The sequence below is a fragment of the Anarrhichthys ocellatus genome, unplaced genomic scaffold (assembly GCF_004355925.1).
Source record: "Anarrhichthys ocellatus isolate YVR2014 unplaced genomic scaffold, GSC_Weel_1.0 scaffold24, whole genome shotgun sequence".
Taxonomy (NCBI): Eukaryota; Metazoa; Chordata; class Actinopteri; order Perciformes; family Anarhichadidae; genus Anarrhichthys; species Anarrhichthys ocellatus.
In genome coordinates, this window is record NW_022280054.1 from 5,778,204 (window position 1) to 5,793,000 (window position 14,797).

At 43.4% G+C, this 14,797-nt stretch overlaps 1 protein-coding gene across 3 annotated transcripts in view; it reads right to left on the minus strand.

Annotated features, from left to right (window-relative positions):
• hip1 (huntingtin interacting protein 1) overlaps positions 1–14,797 on the minus strand; it is a 44,646-nt gene that overhangs the window by 26,362 nt on the left and 3,487 nt on the right. For 2 of the 3 annotated variants that reach the window (XM_031860560.1, XM_031860558.1), the window contains exon 2: positions 51–114. In XM_031860560.1, coding sequence (XP_031716420.1) covers positions 51–114 — 64 coding nt within the window. Of the gene's footprint in view, positions 1–50; positions 115–11,240; positions 11,333–11,463; positions 11,921–14,797 lie in introns of those variants that run through there. The other variant, XM_031860561.1, reaches the window with a different exon arrangement.

The window sequence follows — 14,797 nt, forward strand, 5'->3', positions numbered from 1 at the left end:
CACACACACACACACACACACACACACACACACACACACAATAAGGATATTCCTGGCATGCTTCTCTTTGACAGCGACCTCCTGTGTGTTGATGGCCTTATTGATGCTGACAGCCTGAGAAGAGGAGAGGGAGGGCAGAGGTGAACAGAGGAGAGAAATGGAAAACACAAATCAGCGCACAGCTTTTCCCCACAAAGTTTACACAAAAAGAAATATTCAAAAAGTGTTTCATTTTAAAAGTTGACACCCTTCCACCTTTATCAAAGCTGTCTTCACATAGGGAACTAAAAGCGGCAAAGTTTTTTTTTAGTAGAACTTGATTGACCTATTTTCTGCAGAGTTAGTATTCAAGGCAGCAGCTGAGACGCCCGAGCTCCTCTCTCTCTGCTTTTGAGGGAACTCTACGGAGGCAAACATCTGTCTCATCAAGCGACACATGTGTCCTCACATCTCTCTTTACCCACCTGCAAAAACACAGTCACTTCCTTAAATTAGAGAGACGCGACAGTGCATGTTAAGTGTATGTAAGAGGGCAGGTGGTTATTTAGATTCATCTTCTTAATATCTCTCGAACACTTCATAAAAAAGAAAAGAATACAAACAATCGTGTATGTTATCTAGAGAGTGTGGACAGAAAGCAAGCACTGAAACAAACAGACTTGAGCCTGCATTCACATTTCTGAGGAACAAGTTTCTGTAAGACGAAATGAGATAACACCAACAGTTACTGACGAGTAGATGATCAGTGGAGTATCTGTCTGTGCTGTGACATCGACTGAGGAATGATGGCCAGGCTAAAAATGAACCCCCCTCCAACTTACTTCAGCTCACATTAAAGTATCATCTAACTCGCTTTACAGAAACACCGGAGTTATACGTCGTGCATCTTGCAGGCCGACACAGTTAAGGATTCACATGCACAGTAGTTTCGATGGTAGTGTTGACAGTGAGTCTCCCACCAGTGATAGTCTTTTCATTTATTGCGGAAGTTTATTCATTTGATAGGAAACAAGAGAAACGGTCTGGTTTATCATTAAACAAGACTTACAATGCTATGCTAGCAGCTCTGTGCTAACATGCTGACGTTAAGCCGATGTGGTTACCCTCAAATAGTGATGAGGAGCGGCCTACAGAGGTAAGTTCACTTCTTTCTAACTCCACAGCTCCACATTCTTTAATTTTCAAACTTGTAGTCGTCAGCCCCAACCGACGCTGACTCAAGTGTCATCACTTGAGGCAATTCATCAGATTTTGCACAGCTCCCTCTGAAGCCTTAAAAGGCTTCATAAAACTTTTTTTCCCAAATATGCAGTAGCGCTCCCCCAAGAGGATTCTACACATTTAATAACAATCCATCCAATAGTTGTTCAGACGTTTCACTAAAAACCACAACTGTCAACCTCACGTAGGTAATTGAGTAAAAGTCAGGGGCTCACTGAGGTCAGTAGGATTCATTCTCTGGGGAACGTGAACGTTTGTACAACATTTCATGGCCATCGATCCATAGCTTGTTGAGACATTTCAGTCCGGATCAAAGTGGAGAGCAGGTCGACTGACAGACATCTTTTGTCTTTACGTCCCATCGTGGTTATGTTAGGCAGCCAAACAGGAAAGCTGTATGATGAAATAAATATGGAAAATGTTCTTGCCATGAATTCCAGGCCCACATTGTTTGAGAGTTTAAGTCTCTTCAGATGCTTTTCAAAACAAGGTGTTCTGGAGCGACATCTGGCTGACATATCATGTTGCACATGAGAGGAAAATCAAACCAAGGAAACCATACATCTCAACTCAAAATGCTGAAAAAAGACAAAGCCCAACATGTCACTATGGTTTGCTTGGTAATCATGAACTGTGAGTGTGGTGTCTGGGGGTCAGCGGAGGACGGGGAGGCCTGTTTCATAATCTCACTTCCCACAGATGCCCTGAATCTGCTCCTCCTTTTCCAGTATGTGAGCTATCAAGACTGGAAGTCCACCGGGATGAATCACTGGAGGAGGAGGAGCCCCAAGGAGGGGTGGGGAGGGAAGGAGGCAGGAACGAAGGATGCAGGAACGAAGGATTCAGGAACGAAGAAGAGAAGAGGAGGAAGAACTTTGGAGCATTGGTAATTGTCCCCAGGCAGAGACAAACCCAACACACTCTGCAAAAATCATTAGTTCAATCTCTGAACCAGAACATCTGCATCTTTCTGTATCCTTAAATAAGCTAAACTTCTTATTTATGAACACAATACTCGAAAAACTAAACTGGGATTAGAGGAAAACAAGCTGGTACAAAATTCAGCTCCTGTCTTGCCTGAACAACAGTAGACAATAGACTATACTCTCCTCCTCCACACAGCACATCTGAATGACTTATCGCCAGCAAGTCGACAAACACGAGTCTTGTGTCCCCAGAAATCTAATTTACTATCAAGTCACAGGAGTGGTTCACTAAAGCAAAGTGAGGTCAGGAGGAGGAATGTGGAGCTGCCGGCTGCTTGTTTCAACATCATCCACCCGTCTGCGCTCGGCTCGTAATCCTGCCGATGACGAGGAGTGTGTGTGTCGTAAACACGACAACTGACCACGCTTCCACTCCCATCATTAAACATGCACAATGTTGATTAAACGTGAGCACCGGAGCTACAAGTGCAACACCTGTCTTATTGCATCAGCACATAACCTGAGCTAAGTGTGTGTGGGCACCGTAAAGTTCAAACACAGCAGGGCTTACACCATCCTGTCCAGGCTGTGCATACTAGAGCAGAAATAAGAGTGCGGTCTGTTTCCTCTGATCGAGACCACAGGCGAAAGGTCACAGAGTTAAATTTGAGCATCTGCTTGTGTGAGACGTTACACTTCCCGTTTCCGAATAAACAAACTAGAGTTTGCCAACCGAAATTGCAAACTCACACTTATTTCTTATCTCATCTTCATAGCTGGTAACATGAAACAACAGTGTTGCACTTTGAGCATTATTTACGCAGACAAGAAGCAATTACGAGAGGATGTTAATTGCGGTTCTGAAATTATTGGCAAAACACAGATCTCTTGCACAGCTTACTTCTGAACATAAAAAGGCATATAACATTATCAATCACACCACACGTGTCCTTTATGACCACTTTAAATTCATGCTGTTGGAGCTGCATTTCAGGTTGCCTGTGTGTAACAGTACAGGAGCCTTTGGACTTGCGAATAGTCGTAAGAGACTCTGAGTCTGCTTCCTTTATGTATAGATCGATAAATGCACTTTGCAGTTTTTGATATAATGCGTCTTTGTGGTGATGGACATTGTTTACTATCATATTTCTCAGTGTGAATGGATTAGTTTTGTGTTTGCAAACCTCAAAAATGCCTCAAACATGAAGTATTTATTCATTGAATTCAATTTGAACTGAATTAAAGATTTAACTTTGATAAAATCCACAGATTTTCTCTGGAGCTTTCAACCCAATTATGGGACCTAAGTATGGAACTTGGACCATAAGATGTGGTTGAAAGCTACAGAAAATACTAGTACGGTGGCCAGCGAGTGAAGTGATACTAGTATGTTCGAGGTCAAGAATGAACTATCACAATCACAACATTTAGCACTCTGTTGGCTCATTTGGTTATGCTGACCTTACTAAGCATAAAACACTGGTTCCTGTTATTGTCAAGTTTCATTCTCACTTTTAATAAAACATGGAGATAGTGGTGGTGCAAGTATTGTGACATACTAGCTCCGTTTCCATCCAATCCAGTGTATAGCGCAGCCTAAACGTTTTGCTTACACTCTGACCACATCTGCTTAGCATTACCATAGAGGGACTTTTGTGTCATTTCCTGTCACTGTTGTCAGTACAACGGTCACGCATTAAAAACAACACCAGGCTTTAACGGAAAACATTTCATGTTTGATATCAGCTGTTGGTTTAACGTAAATTTTGTCTTTTCTCTCACTTTCACCCAAATACTCAAGGGATGATGGAGAAACTCGCGGCGCAACTGGTTCCCACATGAGGATGACCCAATTAGCCCACAGTGAGACTTTGTACTTTGTGTTTGGGTTGAATGAGAGAGCCAGCTGCCTTGGACTCCTGGCATTGGCTGCTGGCATCGACGCATCAATGACCTATTAGCTCCTCGTTGAGCGGCCACGCTGACCAGCTGACAGAGCGAAACGATGAGAAACTAAATCAGAGGTGAGAAGCAGGTGATTACGAGGACGAGGAGCAAAGATCAGCCCCGGGGGAGGCCATCTTAAATTGGTTAATGTGGTCAGAAACCTCAACTTTTTTTCCTCCTGATCTTTCATGCTCGGGCCCTCCTTTCATCCTTCCCTTATTTTCAACACTACATCCACCAGTTATAACAAAGATTAAATCAATTACTCACCAGCCAAACTAAAGTAACTCCTTTTTGCATCTACAGAAACATCTTTTTTCTCTCCACAGCTTTCCTCTTTGAACAAAGTGTTATTGATGTTGAAAAGCATGTCAATTTAAAAGCCTGGCAAGCCCCAATCGGCCCTTGTGTAGAAAGCAGGGCATTGATATGCTGATCGTCGCCTGGCTGTGTCCACTGCATGGTCAGTGCACAGAGCCCGGAGGGAGGAAGCATCTTCTGCCTGCTAAATGAAACTGCCCTCAGCTCATCGACTCAATTCCCCGAGCCGACTCCTCCGACCGATTCGCGAGAGCGCGCGATTGATGCACGCCGTGGCAATTTTCAATTTCCCACGTTAGTCCCGGAGATATGTCATCGCGTCGTGGTCCCCCCCGCGGTGGTGGCTGGGAAAACGACAGCGTTCTTGGTTATTTTCGTCCCCGTTTTGTGGCACATTTCATGTCAGCGTTATCGATGAGACGAACCCGCAGCGAGTAGCGTTCCATCATGAGAAAAAAACGCCCGGAAAAAAAAACCTCACCGGGGCCAAATGAAAGGGGGCAGAGTAAATTCGGAAACACTTGTTGTTGGTGGATATAAATTCTCATGGTCGAGGGGATGCTTGTGGTGTCCTTGTGTGACCCGGATGATTTAGTGTGAGAGTGGAGTGATTAATCTGACTGACAGTACTGTGATTATATGACCCCACTCCTTTGGGTGTAGAGGGAGGAACACACATGATACTGTGCTGTGTTTTCAGCTTCACATATTCATCAGATCATCTTTTCTGATTGCCTTTTGCTTCTATCTTCTTATAGAGAAAGGAAGTTTTTGCACGCTGAGGTCCAATGCAAGCATTTATTCATAAAGTCACGGGTTAGGTACGGGACCTTCTACATTCATGTTTCTGCAACGTTTCCTTGCTTTTATCCACGTTCAGTTTTTGTAATTTTCTGTATCTGTGGGGCTTCAAATGTATTTGAACTAGAGCTGAAATGATTTGTCCATTAAACGATTAAACCAGTGACAAAAGATTTAAAGGCCAACTTTAATAATAATGGTTTAATCATTTCAGTCATTTTTCAAGCAAAAATCCAAAATGTTCACTGGTTCCAGCATCTCCAATGTGAGGATTTGCTGCTTTGCTTTTATTAAAAGAATTTTAAATTCAATATGTTTGAAATAAACAAGTTGGGCACCTTGGGCACTGAAAAATAGGGACGGACATTTTGTTTTTGCCAATTCTATCTTATCTTTTCACCCACCCTGCCCAAAAAGAGAAAACAGAACAAAGTTAGTTAGTTGCAGCCTTTATTTAGACCTTGGGAACTAGACATGTGAGCTGTATTTCCCAAGTGTGCTTGCAAGAGAAAAAGCACCGAAATTTCCCAAACATGGAGGATAAAGGGACATAAAGTGCAGTTCCTACAACCCTAAAAACAAATCAGTAAACCTACCTTCCTCTAAATTAAAACCTGCAGGAAGTTTATTTACTGCTCTTACAAGCCCCGACATTCTCTTTTGTCCAGCACTTGCCCTAATGAAGACCTAGAGACTGCAATTTAAAAGTAAATACTTAGATTGGACGGAAGTGTTCAGTCTTCCAGCCTCAATATTTTGCTTCCTTATCAAAATGACTTATTCTCTCCAAAACTCTCCAAAAACCAACCGGGGACAAGGATGTGCAATTACTCATAAGTGTTCTTCACAGTGGTAACTGACTTTCTGTCTCCATCTGTTAATAAATAATTCCAATTCCAGATTTTCCATGCAGCAGGGAGCTTTCCACACTGTTTTTCTTGTGCTTTTAGTGTAAATTTAGACGCCACATCATGGCGGCAGGTGGGAACACTGCGGCTGCTGAGACTTGTCCGGCGACTGTACTGTACAGGGGGACGGGTATATAGGGAGGGGATGGACGGAGGAATGAAAAGAGGAAAACATGCACGGCTGTCTGTGAACCCAGCAGCACTGTAAGGCTGAGGTACGGCGGTGGAGGCCCGGTCATTGCGGCTGAGGCACTGGGGGTGGAGGTAGTGGTGGGGGTGGTGGAGGGGTACAGGCGCTCAGTCAGGCTTCCTGTCTTGGCACACCCTGCACTGCCCATTTCCTGCCTGCTGAAAAATGCCCAGCTCCGCCCACCTTCAGCTAGAAGCTAGAAACCTTGCTCAGTCAACCCAGACAGCGCCTGTCAGGCCGAACACTTCATTCCTTCTACCCTCTCACGTTTCCTGCCAGACTACCAGGTGTCTTTCAAGGAAAACCACCGGCTCATAGCAACTTAGGTCAACTTTATATTTGGAGCTGTGGCTACCAGTCATGAATAAAATAGTACTTGCCAAAGTTAATTGCTGAGATCTGGGCGAACGAGGAGACATCACTGAAACAGGGGGGCAACAAACATGAGCAGTCAGATCTCCTCGACTAACCTTTTGGCTCGGTCACAAACTGTCTATAAATGTGACTGTTGGTGTTTCTTGTTGTTAGTTGTTACAAACTGTGGCTTTTCTATTCAAGCTGTGCTGAATAGGCTCTTTACGTCACTCTTGTGTGCGTCTTTACATTGAAGCTGTGCATATTAAAAAGTACATGCTCCAACGCAAACGTAAACCAAAGGGTTATCGAAACAATAAAAGCAAAACGCAGAATTTGGGCCACTTATCACTCCCTAATTTATAGACTCAACAACTCATAACATCCATACAGTTGGATATTTACATATGCAGCAGATATGGAGCAACATAAGCATTCATTTGGAGTCACGGTTCTAGTCACTTGACGAATGCAAGTCGCATATTAACTTTCCTTTTAACCCACCATCTCCTGAAGGAAATATCTGTCTCTTCAGCTGCTAAATGCTCCACTATGTTCACCAGCTAGTTTCTAACTGTGTATATCTATGGTTTGGTGCTGAACACGCAGAGTGTAATCTGGGTTTATCAGAGCTATTTTAATGACAACGGCTGCTCCAAACACTGGTGAGAGTGAAACCAGAAAACCAAAACAACAAGCTGAAAGATGCTAAAATGCTTGATAGAGGGCTGCAGAGTCGGGTGATAATGCACTGTGGGTTCATCATAAGAGCGACTCCTCTCACACACACATATTAATCATATCCAATTGTTAATATGAAAACACATGTTTCGTGATTCAGTACATGGTTTGTTTACACCACAAACTCCTGTGTGTGAACATACCTGCAATTTACATGTTCACAAATGACCAATTTGGCCTTTAATGTCGGTGTTTCTTGTGTGCTCGGATGGTATCGGGCTGAAGGAAGGTTCGACCAACAAAAAAGAATCAGTGCCCATTTCATAACACAACTCTCCTCACCGTTCAACATGCACGACCAACAATAAGCGCTTGGAACAGAAAGCTAGCCTCACCACAGTGTGTTTCACACAAACACACATCCTCCCACACCATGAAAGGGCACTTCAGACAAACGCTTAAAAATAATAATCAGATAGTACATGAAAGAAAAAGAGTTTTGGGCCCAAACATTTTTCCAAAAGTAACTCCACCCGATTCCAAAGGTCACTCCTCTGAACAGAGCCTTCTGTGTTGCTTGTTTAAGAACCATTTTACGTGTTGCATCTGACAAGAACATCCGCTCTCATACAACAGTCACTCCACACCTCTTGAAAAGGAGCCTGGCTGGCACTGAGGAAAGTGGAAAAGCTGGTCTGTTTTGGAACGGCTATTTTTCCCCGTGTACATGAATGCACGCAGGGAAAGACCCAGCTGTGAGGAGGGAAAATTACCAACTCGCAGAGGTCACGCTGTACCAGCCAGTGAACGGATCTGCATTGTAATTCATAATTCTGCTCATCTTTGTTGCCACAGCATCTATCGTTCTTATCACAATCATGGAATGACTCTTAAGAGTTTGTTTTCCACAGAGCATCTTCCATGCCATTAATAACAGGGCGTTTGGTGATGCAGATAAGCCCGGTGGGATGACGGCGTCTCTAAAGAGCCCATTAAAAAGCATGAAAACATAGAGCTTCAGGATATTTGCAATGTGTGACCTCAGAGCACCGGGCTTCTGTTACCGAGGGCAGAGGTGGAGGGCAGCAGCTGGTTAAAGACACAGACACACACACACACGCTGAAGGCCGGGCTCCAGCATAATTAAACTCGCAGGCCAACACCCCCATGGCAGGTTTATGACCGTCCCCTAACAGGATGGCTTTCTGCGGCCTCGTGTGAAGGAGCCTTTAGCCCTAAAGCTCAACTTCCTGCAGGACCGGTGATGTCATGACGACACGTTATAAAGGGAACATCTGTGCAGCTCGGCAAGGCTCCTCAGCCCACTTGCTCGTTACACCGAACACGCGTGAACATCAGAGTTTGTCCGTATACACGTGGGGGTTAGGACTCGATGATGACGGCTTGTGTTGTGATCTGCCACCAATTAAACCGTCCCTCAGCAGTAACACTCCTGCAGCAGGCTGTTTTTAAGCACCGCAGTGTGTTCGGCTGGCAAGTGCCAGCTCAATTTGTTACATTTGTTCAAGAAACCTTTTGATGTGCGTCGTAAAGAGACTTTACTGAAGTTATGTGTGAGGCTAAAATAGGTACGCAAACAGTTGCAGTTAAGGCAAAATTGATCAGTATCAAAATAATCACAATGACGTCTGATACAGCGGATCATACGTTTGTTCATTACAAAGGAATCGGTGTGTTTTTCTTTATTGTAGCCTTAATCAGAATGTTCTGTTCACTTGTTGCATGTTGAGCTGCAACTTACAGCTATTTGAGGTGTCAGTGGATACATCTATTATGTTCTTGATTGATAAATGGTCAATAAAATGTCATTCACATTTGATTTTTGCTTAATCATAATTATAATGATCAATCAACCATCAAAAGTATCGCTAATTCATTTTCTGTCACTTGACTGATCATTTCAGCTCTATTTATGAACCAATTATTAATGACTTAAGCTCATATTTAATTTTCTGCATGCTTTTAAAAGTCTTCTGTTGATTGACAGATTTGCCATTTGATATTTATAAAAAAAGCATTAAAGGGTGCAGAACCTGTAGCCCAATCACATCGTCCCTTGTTCAATATTGGCGGGGGACTTTTGTTGCTTCTCTCTTTTCTGATGTTTCAGAGATGATGACACTAAGAAATCAGACGCGTTATTTTTTTTAGACGTATACCTCCAGTGGGCCCCATTAGATACAATTTGAAGCATCAGCAGTTACTGCTATGACACTGAACATTCTTTAGAAATTTCAACATCTCAACAAAAAAAACGTTTCATGCAATCAAGTTCCTCAAAACTCTCCAACCCAGCAAGCATTTGGCTCACATGTGCATCACCAACGTATACGAGGTGTGGGAATGTAGAGTCTGCTGGCTGACTAGTCTTGCATCTATCTGGACATTTTGTTTTCATACCACCGTGTCTCACTACGGCCCAAAAACATGACAGCAGCAACCAAGCAGAACAGCCCTGAGGAGTTCCCGCGTGATACTGAACAGTTTCCCAATAACATCAAGAGGTTTTGTCTCAAATAACCTGTAAAGTGAAGCTGAATGGAGATCCAGAGGAAGAGATTTCCCACCACTACACCTACGCCATGTCTGCGCTGTGTGCCCCGGCTGACTTCATGTAGGCAGCTGGGATCCATTCCAATGATCAGAGTGATTGTTCCCGTTCCAGTTATCAAAAAGCAACTCACTGGATTCTGTAGCTCTTCAGACATGTTCTACTATGAATGTTTACCATTTGTTTTTTATCGTTTCTCAGCACATTTCCTTCAATACAAACTCCTCAGAGTCTCCCTTAGCTGAGGATCATTGGAAAGAGGAGTCTGGGTGTGCTTTCATCGCCCACCCTCCCCCACACCTACTTTACAAGGGCTAAAAGTACACCCATCCATCCATGTTGACAGTGAAAGGCCGGTCTTGTTGCTTGGGCTTATGTGCACCTGCTCCAGTACACTCGGGACACTTTAGCCTGCCTGTTAGCCTCCATCACATCATTCACAGCAAAAAAAATACACACACGATTTGAGTTTGTTTGGCTTTCACACACACACCGTTAAATATTGTTTTTACTGTCCTGTTAGCGATAAACACAACATCTTGCTCGACTTTGAATTCATACCTTATCCCTTTGATTTGTGTATAACGCGCCGATAGTTACACAAAGACACACTCTGTCTTTAAGGTTTGTTTCCAACAGACATCAATACAACCCGTAATTGACATTCATGGCACATTTAAGCTGTGCTTTGCAGAGCTCTTTTCTCCACTAACCTGCAGCTGGAGACTGAGCCGTGTGAAGAAGCGGAACGCTCTGGGCAACAGAGGAGCAACATCTCAGACATTTTCATATCTTGGACCCTAAAATAGACTCAGTTAAAGCTGCTCGTGTGTTATTAATGCCCCCTGTCCACAACATAAGACAGGATCGGTTCTTTTATCAGTCTTGTTTAACACTCTTTGTGCAAGTACAGAGAAACGTGATCTGAGTGTCTTCTGATTATTTCCCCTTAAAATGTGAGTGGGTTTAAACTGCTCTTCCATTTAGCTGGGACCCTGTGGACCTCCTTCAAGGAGCCTGTTTCCCAGATTGCTGCTCAGACCGTCATGCCTTCTTCCCCACAACAACATCCAAACTTCCCACGACCACATTAAGCTGCAATAACTGGCACACTACAACTACTACTACAACAACAACAAGCCCCGGCTTGCGTACAGCATAACTTGCACGTAATCGCGCAAACAGCCCATGTGTGAGGCAACAGGACTTCTCGGACCTCCACCTCCAAAAAAAAACAAAACGTGCCAAGCCTCGGTTATACGTGTGGCTGTTGTCCTTTACTTTAAGAAAACAAAACAAAACAATTCTTCAGCACTTACGATTTTACTGAGATCCATGGTCGCCTCTCAGCACGGTGAGTGCGGATCCCTGGAGCCGGAGAGGAGACCCGCTGTATCCCAACGCGGAGTAACTAGTAACGGGGAAGCGATTGAGGCAACAGATGCATTTGGGAGGAGAAGGGGGGGGGGGGGGAGGAGGTGGAGCAGTTAGCTCAACATGTGTCCCGATTTGGTATTAAAATGCTCCCCAATCCTTCCTTACTTCCTCAAGCGTCCCGTCTCCCTTTTTTCCTCCACGAGCCCGACGTGCTCCCTTATCGGCGAGAACTTCCAGCATCCGACCGCCGAGAAGCCGACGCTGTCCGTGGGGGGAAAACACGAGACTACCGCTGATTCAACCCGCTCATTGAAAGCTTCGCGTTCACACCCTAACCCTGCTCGTATGCATCAGCCCACGTATAGCGGCTAAGTCCGGATAGTGGGCCACCTTTATTTTGCAAATAGCCCGCTCTCCTGTTAGACAATAGTAGCATGGAGCCTGCAGAGAGGGATGGCTTAAAACCAGTGGTGCCCAATCTGGGGTCCGGGGACCGACGGGGGTCCTGTGAGGAGGGGAGGTGATCTCCAAGAAATGTGGAAACAGCTGCATTTAGGAGGGTGGTTTAATCACTCATTGTTTTATCTGACCTGACCTGCAGCAGAATAAGAAGAAAAAGACACAAACTAGTTTTGCAATAAATAAGTTAATTAATTAATTAATTAATGAAGCAAAAATCTTCTCAGGATGTTCCTTGGGGGGATGATGTCAATAGTCATTCATTAAAGAGCCATTTGTAAGAAACCCCTCTTCCTCTGTTTAATAAAACACCACCAGTGTTTTAGTAGCACACATTCTGTTTTTTTTGTTTTTTTTAAAGCCATTGGCCCCGTCTTAGATGTGAATTATATTCGGGTCTTGTTCTCATGTGTGTGTGCAATGATATTATGGCAAACACATGAAGTCTTGAAATAAGTTTCATAGGTGAAAAAGGGGGGGCAGCTCAACTTCCACCATGAGAGCTATTGTAGGCAGCTGACGCCCCCATCTGGTTTCTCTGAGACTGTCAACCGATATCTTCAATGCAGAGTTGAGCTGGTGTTTGTTGTGAGCCTGGTGCGTCTAGTAAGTACATGTTTTTACGATAGGCGTCTGTCACAGAAGACATTCTGAGGTGTAGGAAAATCACAGGTGGGAATAAAAAAATTAATTATTATCTGAATGCCATCTTGCTGGTCCTGGTATTGTGCGCGCTGGTTCATTGTCACACTAGCACAACTTATGACACTTTAAACCATTGTTGTTGTTATTTTTAAAAACTGTTTAATTCAAGTTTAAAATAAAATAACAGAAATTGTATCATATTCATAATTGTAATAAATAAATTCACTAACCACACTTGTTTACCGTTGAACTGCTGTACTGGACTGTTTTAGATTATGTGTACCTAATAAAGTGGCCAGAGTGCATGTTACAATAAATTAGAACTATACTGATGTATAATATACTGTATTTATGAGAATTGTTACAATAGCAATTTGATACATCAGCATGTGTTAACATTTCAGGAGTTTTAAGTGTTATGAAATCTCACCAGAAACAATATGCCCACAAGTTCCATTTTTAAATCCAGGCCACAGTTTTAAAAAAAGATTCGCTACACAATCACAGCACGTCAGCTGATCGGCCGAGACCGGGCCAGCCACCATAATCAATATGCTACTCATTATACCATCGGGGCTGACCATTATACCTCCAGCCCGCTCAACATAAACGGTCTGACTCCAGACAATGCCGACTCTTTTCCAGCAAGTCGCTCCACTTCCTGGTACGGCGTGGGCCCTTCGTTGTGAGGGCAGCCTCACAGAGCATTTCTCACATACAGCAGTCCCACTCTGTCTCTGCCTGGCTTCTCACCCAGCCACCCAAAAACCCTTCCCCTTCCTAGTTATAAAAGTTCACATTAAAATCATGTGTCATCATCTCCTCATCACCACCTTTCCATTCAAATGTTTCAGATTTAAAAAGGTGAAGCAGCAAAAAATATGGTTTTATCCGACTCGTGTGGATGAAGTTGTGATGGTTTGCAAATGCTTTACTGAAGAGCAACAGAGACTTTTAGTTATACTTAAAGTCTCTTAAAACCTAACAAATATAATATGAATCTTAATGTTAAAAATATGCAGATTTCTAACTGTGGAATTACAGACGTCGTGCAGAATACGTGATGTGCAGCTGACACCCATGATATCCTAACTTTTTCTAACCTCGAGGGAGAATTTCAAAAGTTGCAGTAATAAAAGTGATTCACATTAATGTACTTTGAACTAAAACACGGTCCGTGTTGAGCAAACGTGCTAAAGCCTGAGCACAGAGGTTAAAGTCCTCCAACGCAGATGTCTCTCTTCCCTTCAGTTTATGATGCGCAAAATCCCAATACAAGGCTGATCCAGCATTTTGTTCAAAGCGTGAACAGATGTTTTATTTATGTATATGCTATAGGATTCTTAAATCAGTCTGCAGCATTAAAGCAAGTTTGCGGATGATATTTAGGCTCAGATATCTTCAGACAATGAAGGGTAATCTTCTGCTCACGTCCTTTGTGCTTATTTTAGCCGTGAATAAGCTTTCCCTTTGACCTGTTGCAACAACAGTGTGAGTTGGCATGGCATGACAGTTTAAGGGCTGGGCAATAATTACATTTTATTGTTTATCACCTTTAGTGGAATTATAGTGATCATATCATGTTAATCATCCTGGAAACCCCTGTTGTCCAAATTAATGTTCCTAAGCAAGTAATCAAAAACTTTAGCTAGAGCTTTATTTTGACATTAATTAAAAATGTGTCTGTTGTAATGTAGAAAAGCAGGACCAGTTCATTGCATTGAGCATCAGTTTGATTACTTTATATGTGATTCGTGTTTTGCCATCAGAACATATGTGTGTATTTGATGAAAATTTAAAATGAGGCCGCTCGTGTTGAAGCAGGATCATTTGCATACCATGCGCTTACACCGACGATGTAGGTTTCAGACTGACTTTTGACCTTTGCTGCATGTGAAACAAAAAGCATCACTCCATCCCCGTCTCTCTCTCCCTTTACCGCTTTACCGTGCTGTAAAACACAGACGAGAACTCCAAAACAATCTGTAAATGAAAGCCATTGTTAATGCCGCCAGGAACTCATCGGTGCCCTTTGTTCCACTTACTGACCTGTCACTCATGTCCAGCTCTATTATTCTACAGCCAGTCAGTGCAATGAGGCCACAAACCACCGCCTGCTGTTTCTGCTGCCTCGGTGCTTTTAATGTCTCGCTCTCATGCTCGCATGCTTGTCTGTGTACTACATGTGTGCGGATATCCCTCCATAACTTCCCCGCATTCTGAATTGCAGGATGTAAAAGAACTCAAGACAATGAGCGATGGAGGGCGAGAACAACAAGGCAAAGAGAAAGACAAAAGACAGAGGAGTAAGAGAGGCAGAGAGACGGAGTGATTAAAAAATTCTTGTCTACGTCCGCCCTGCTGGGTCCTGCTTGTGCCCGAGGGCCAGGGCCCT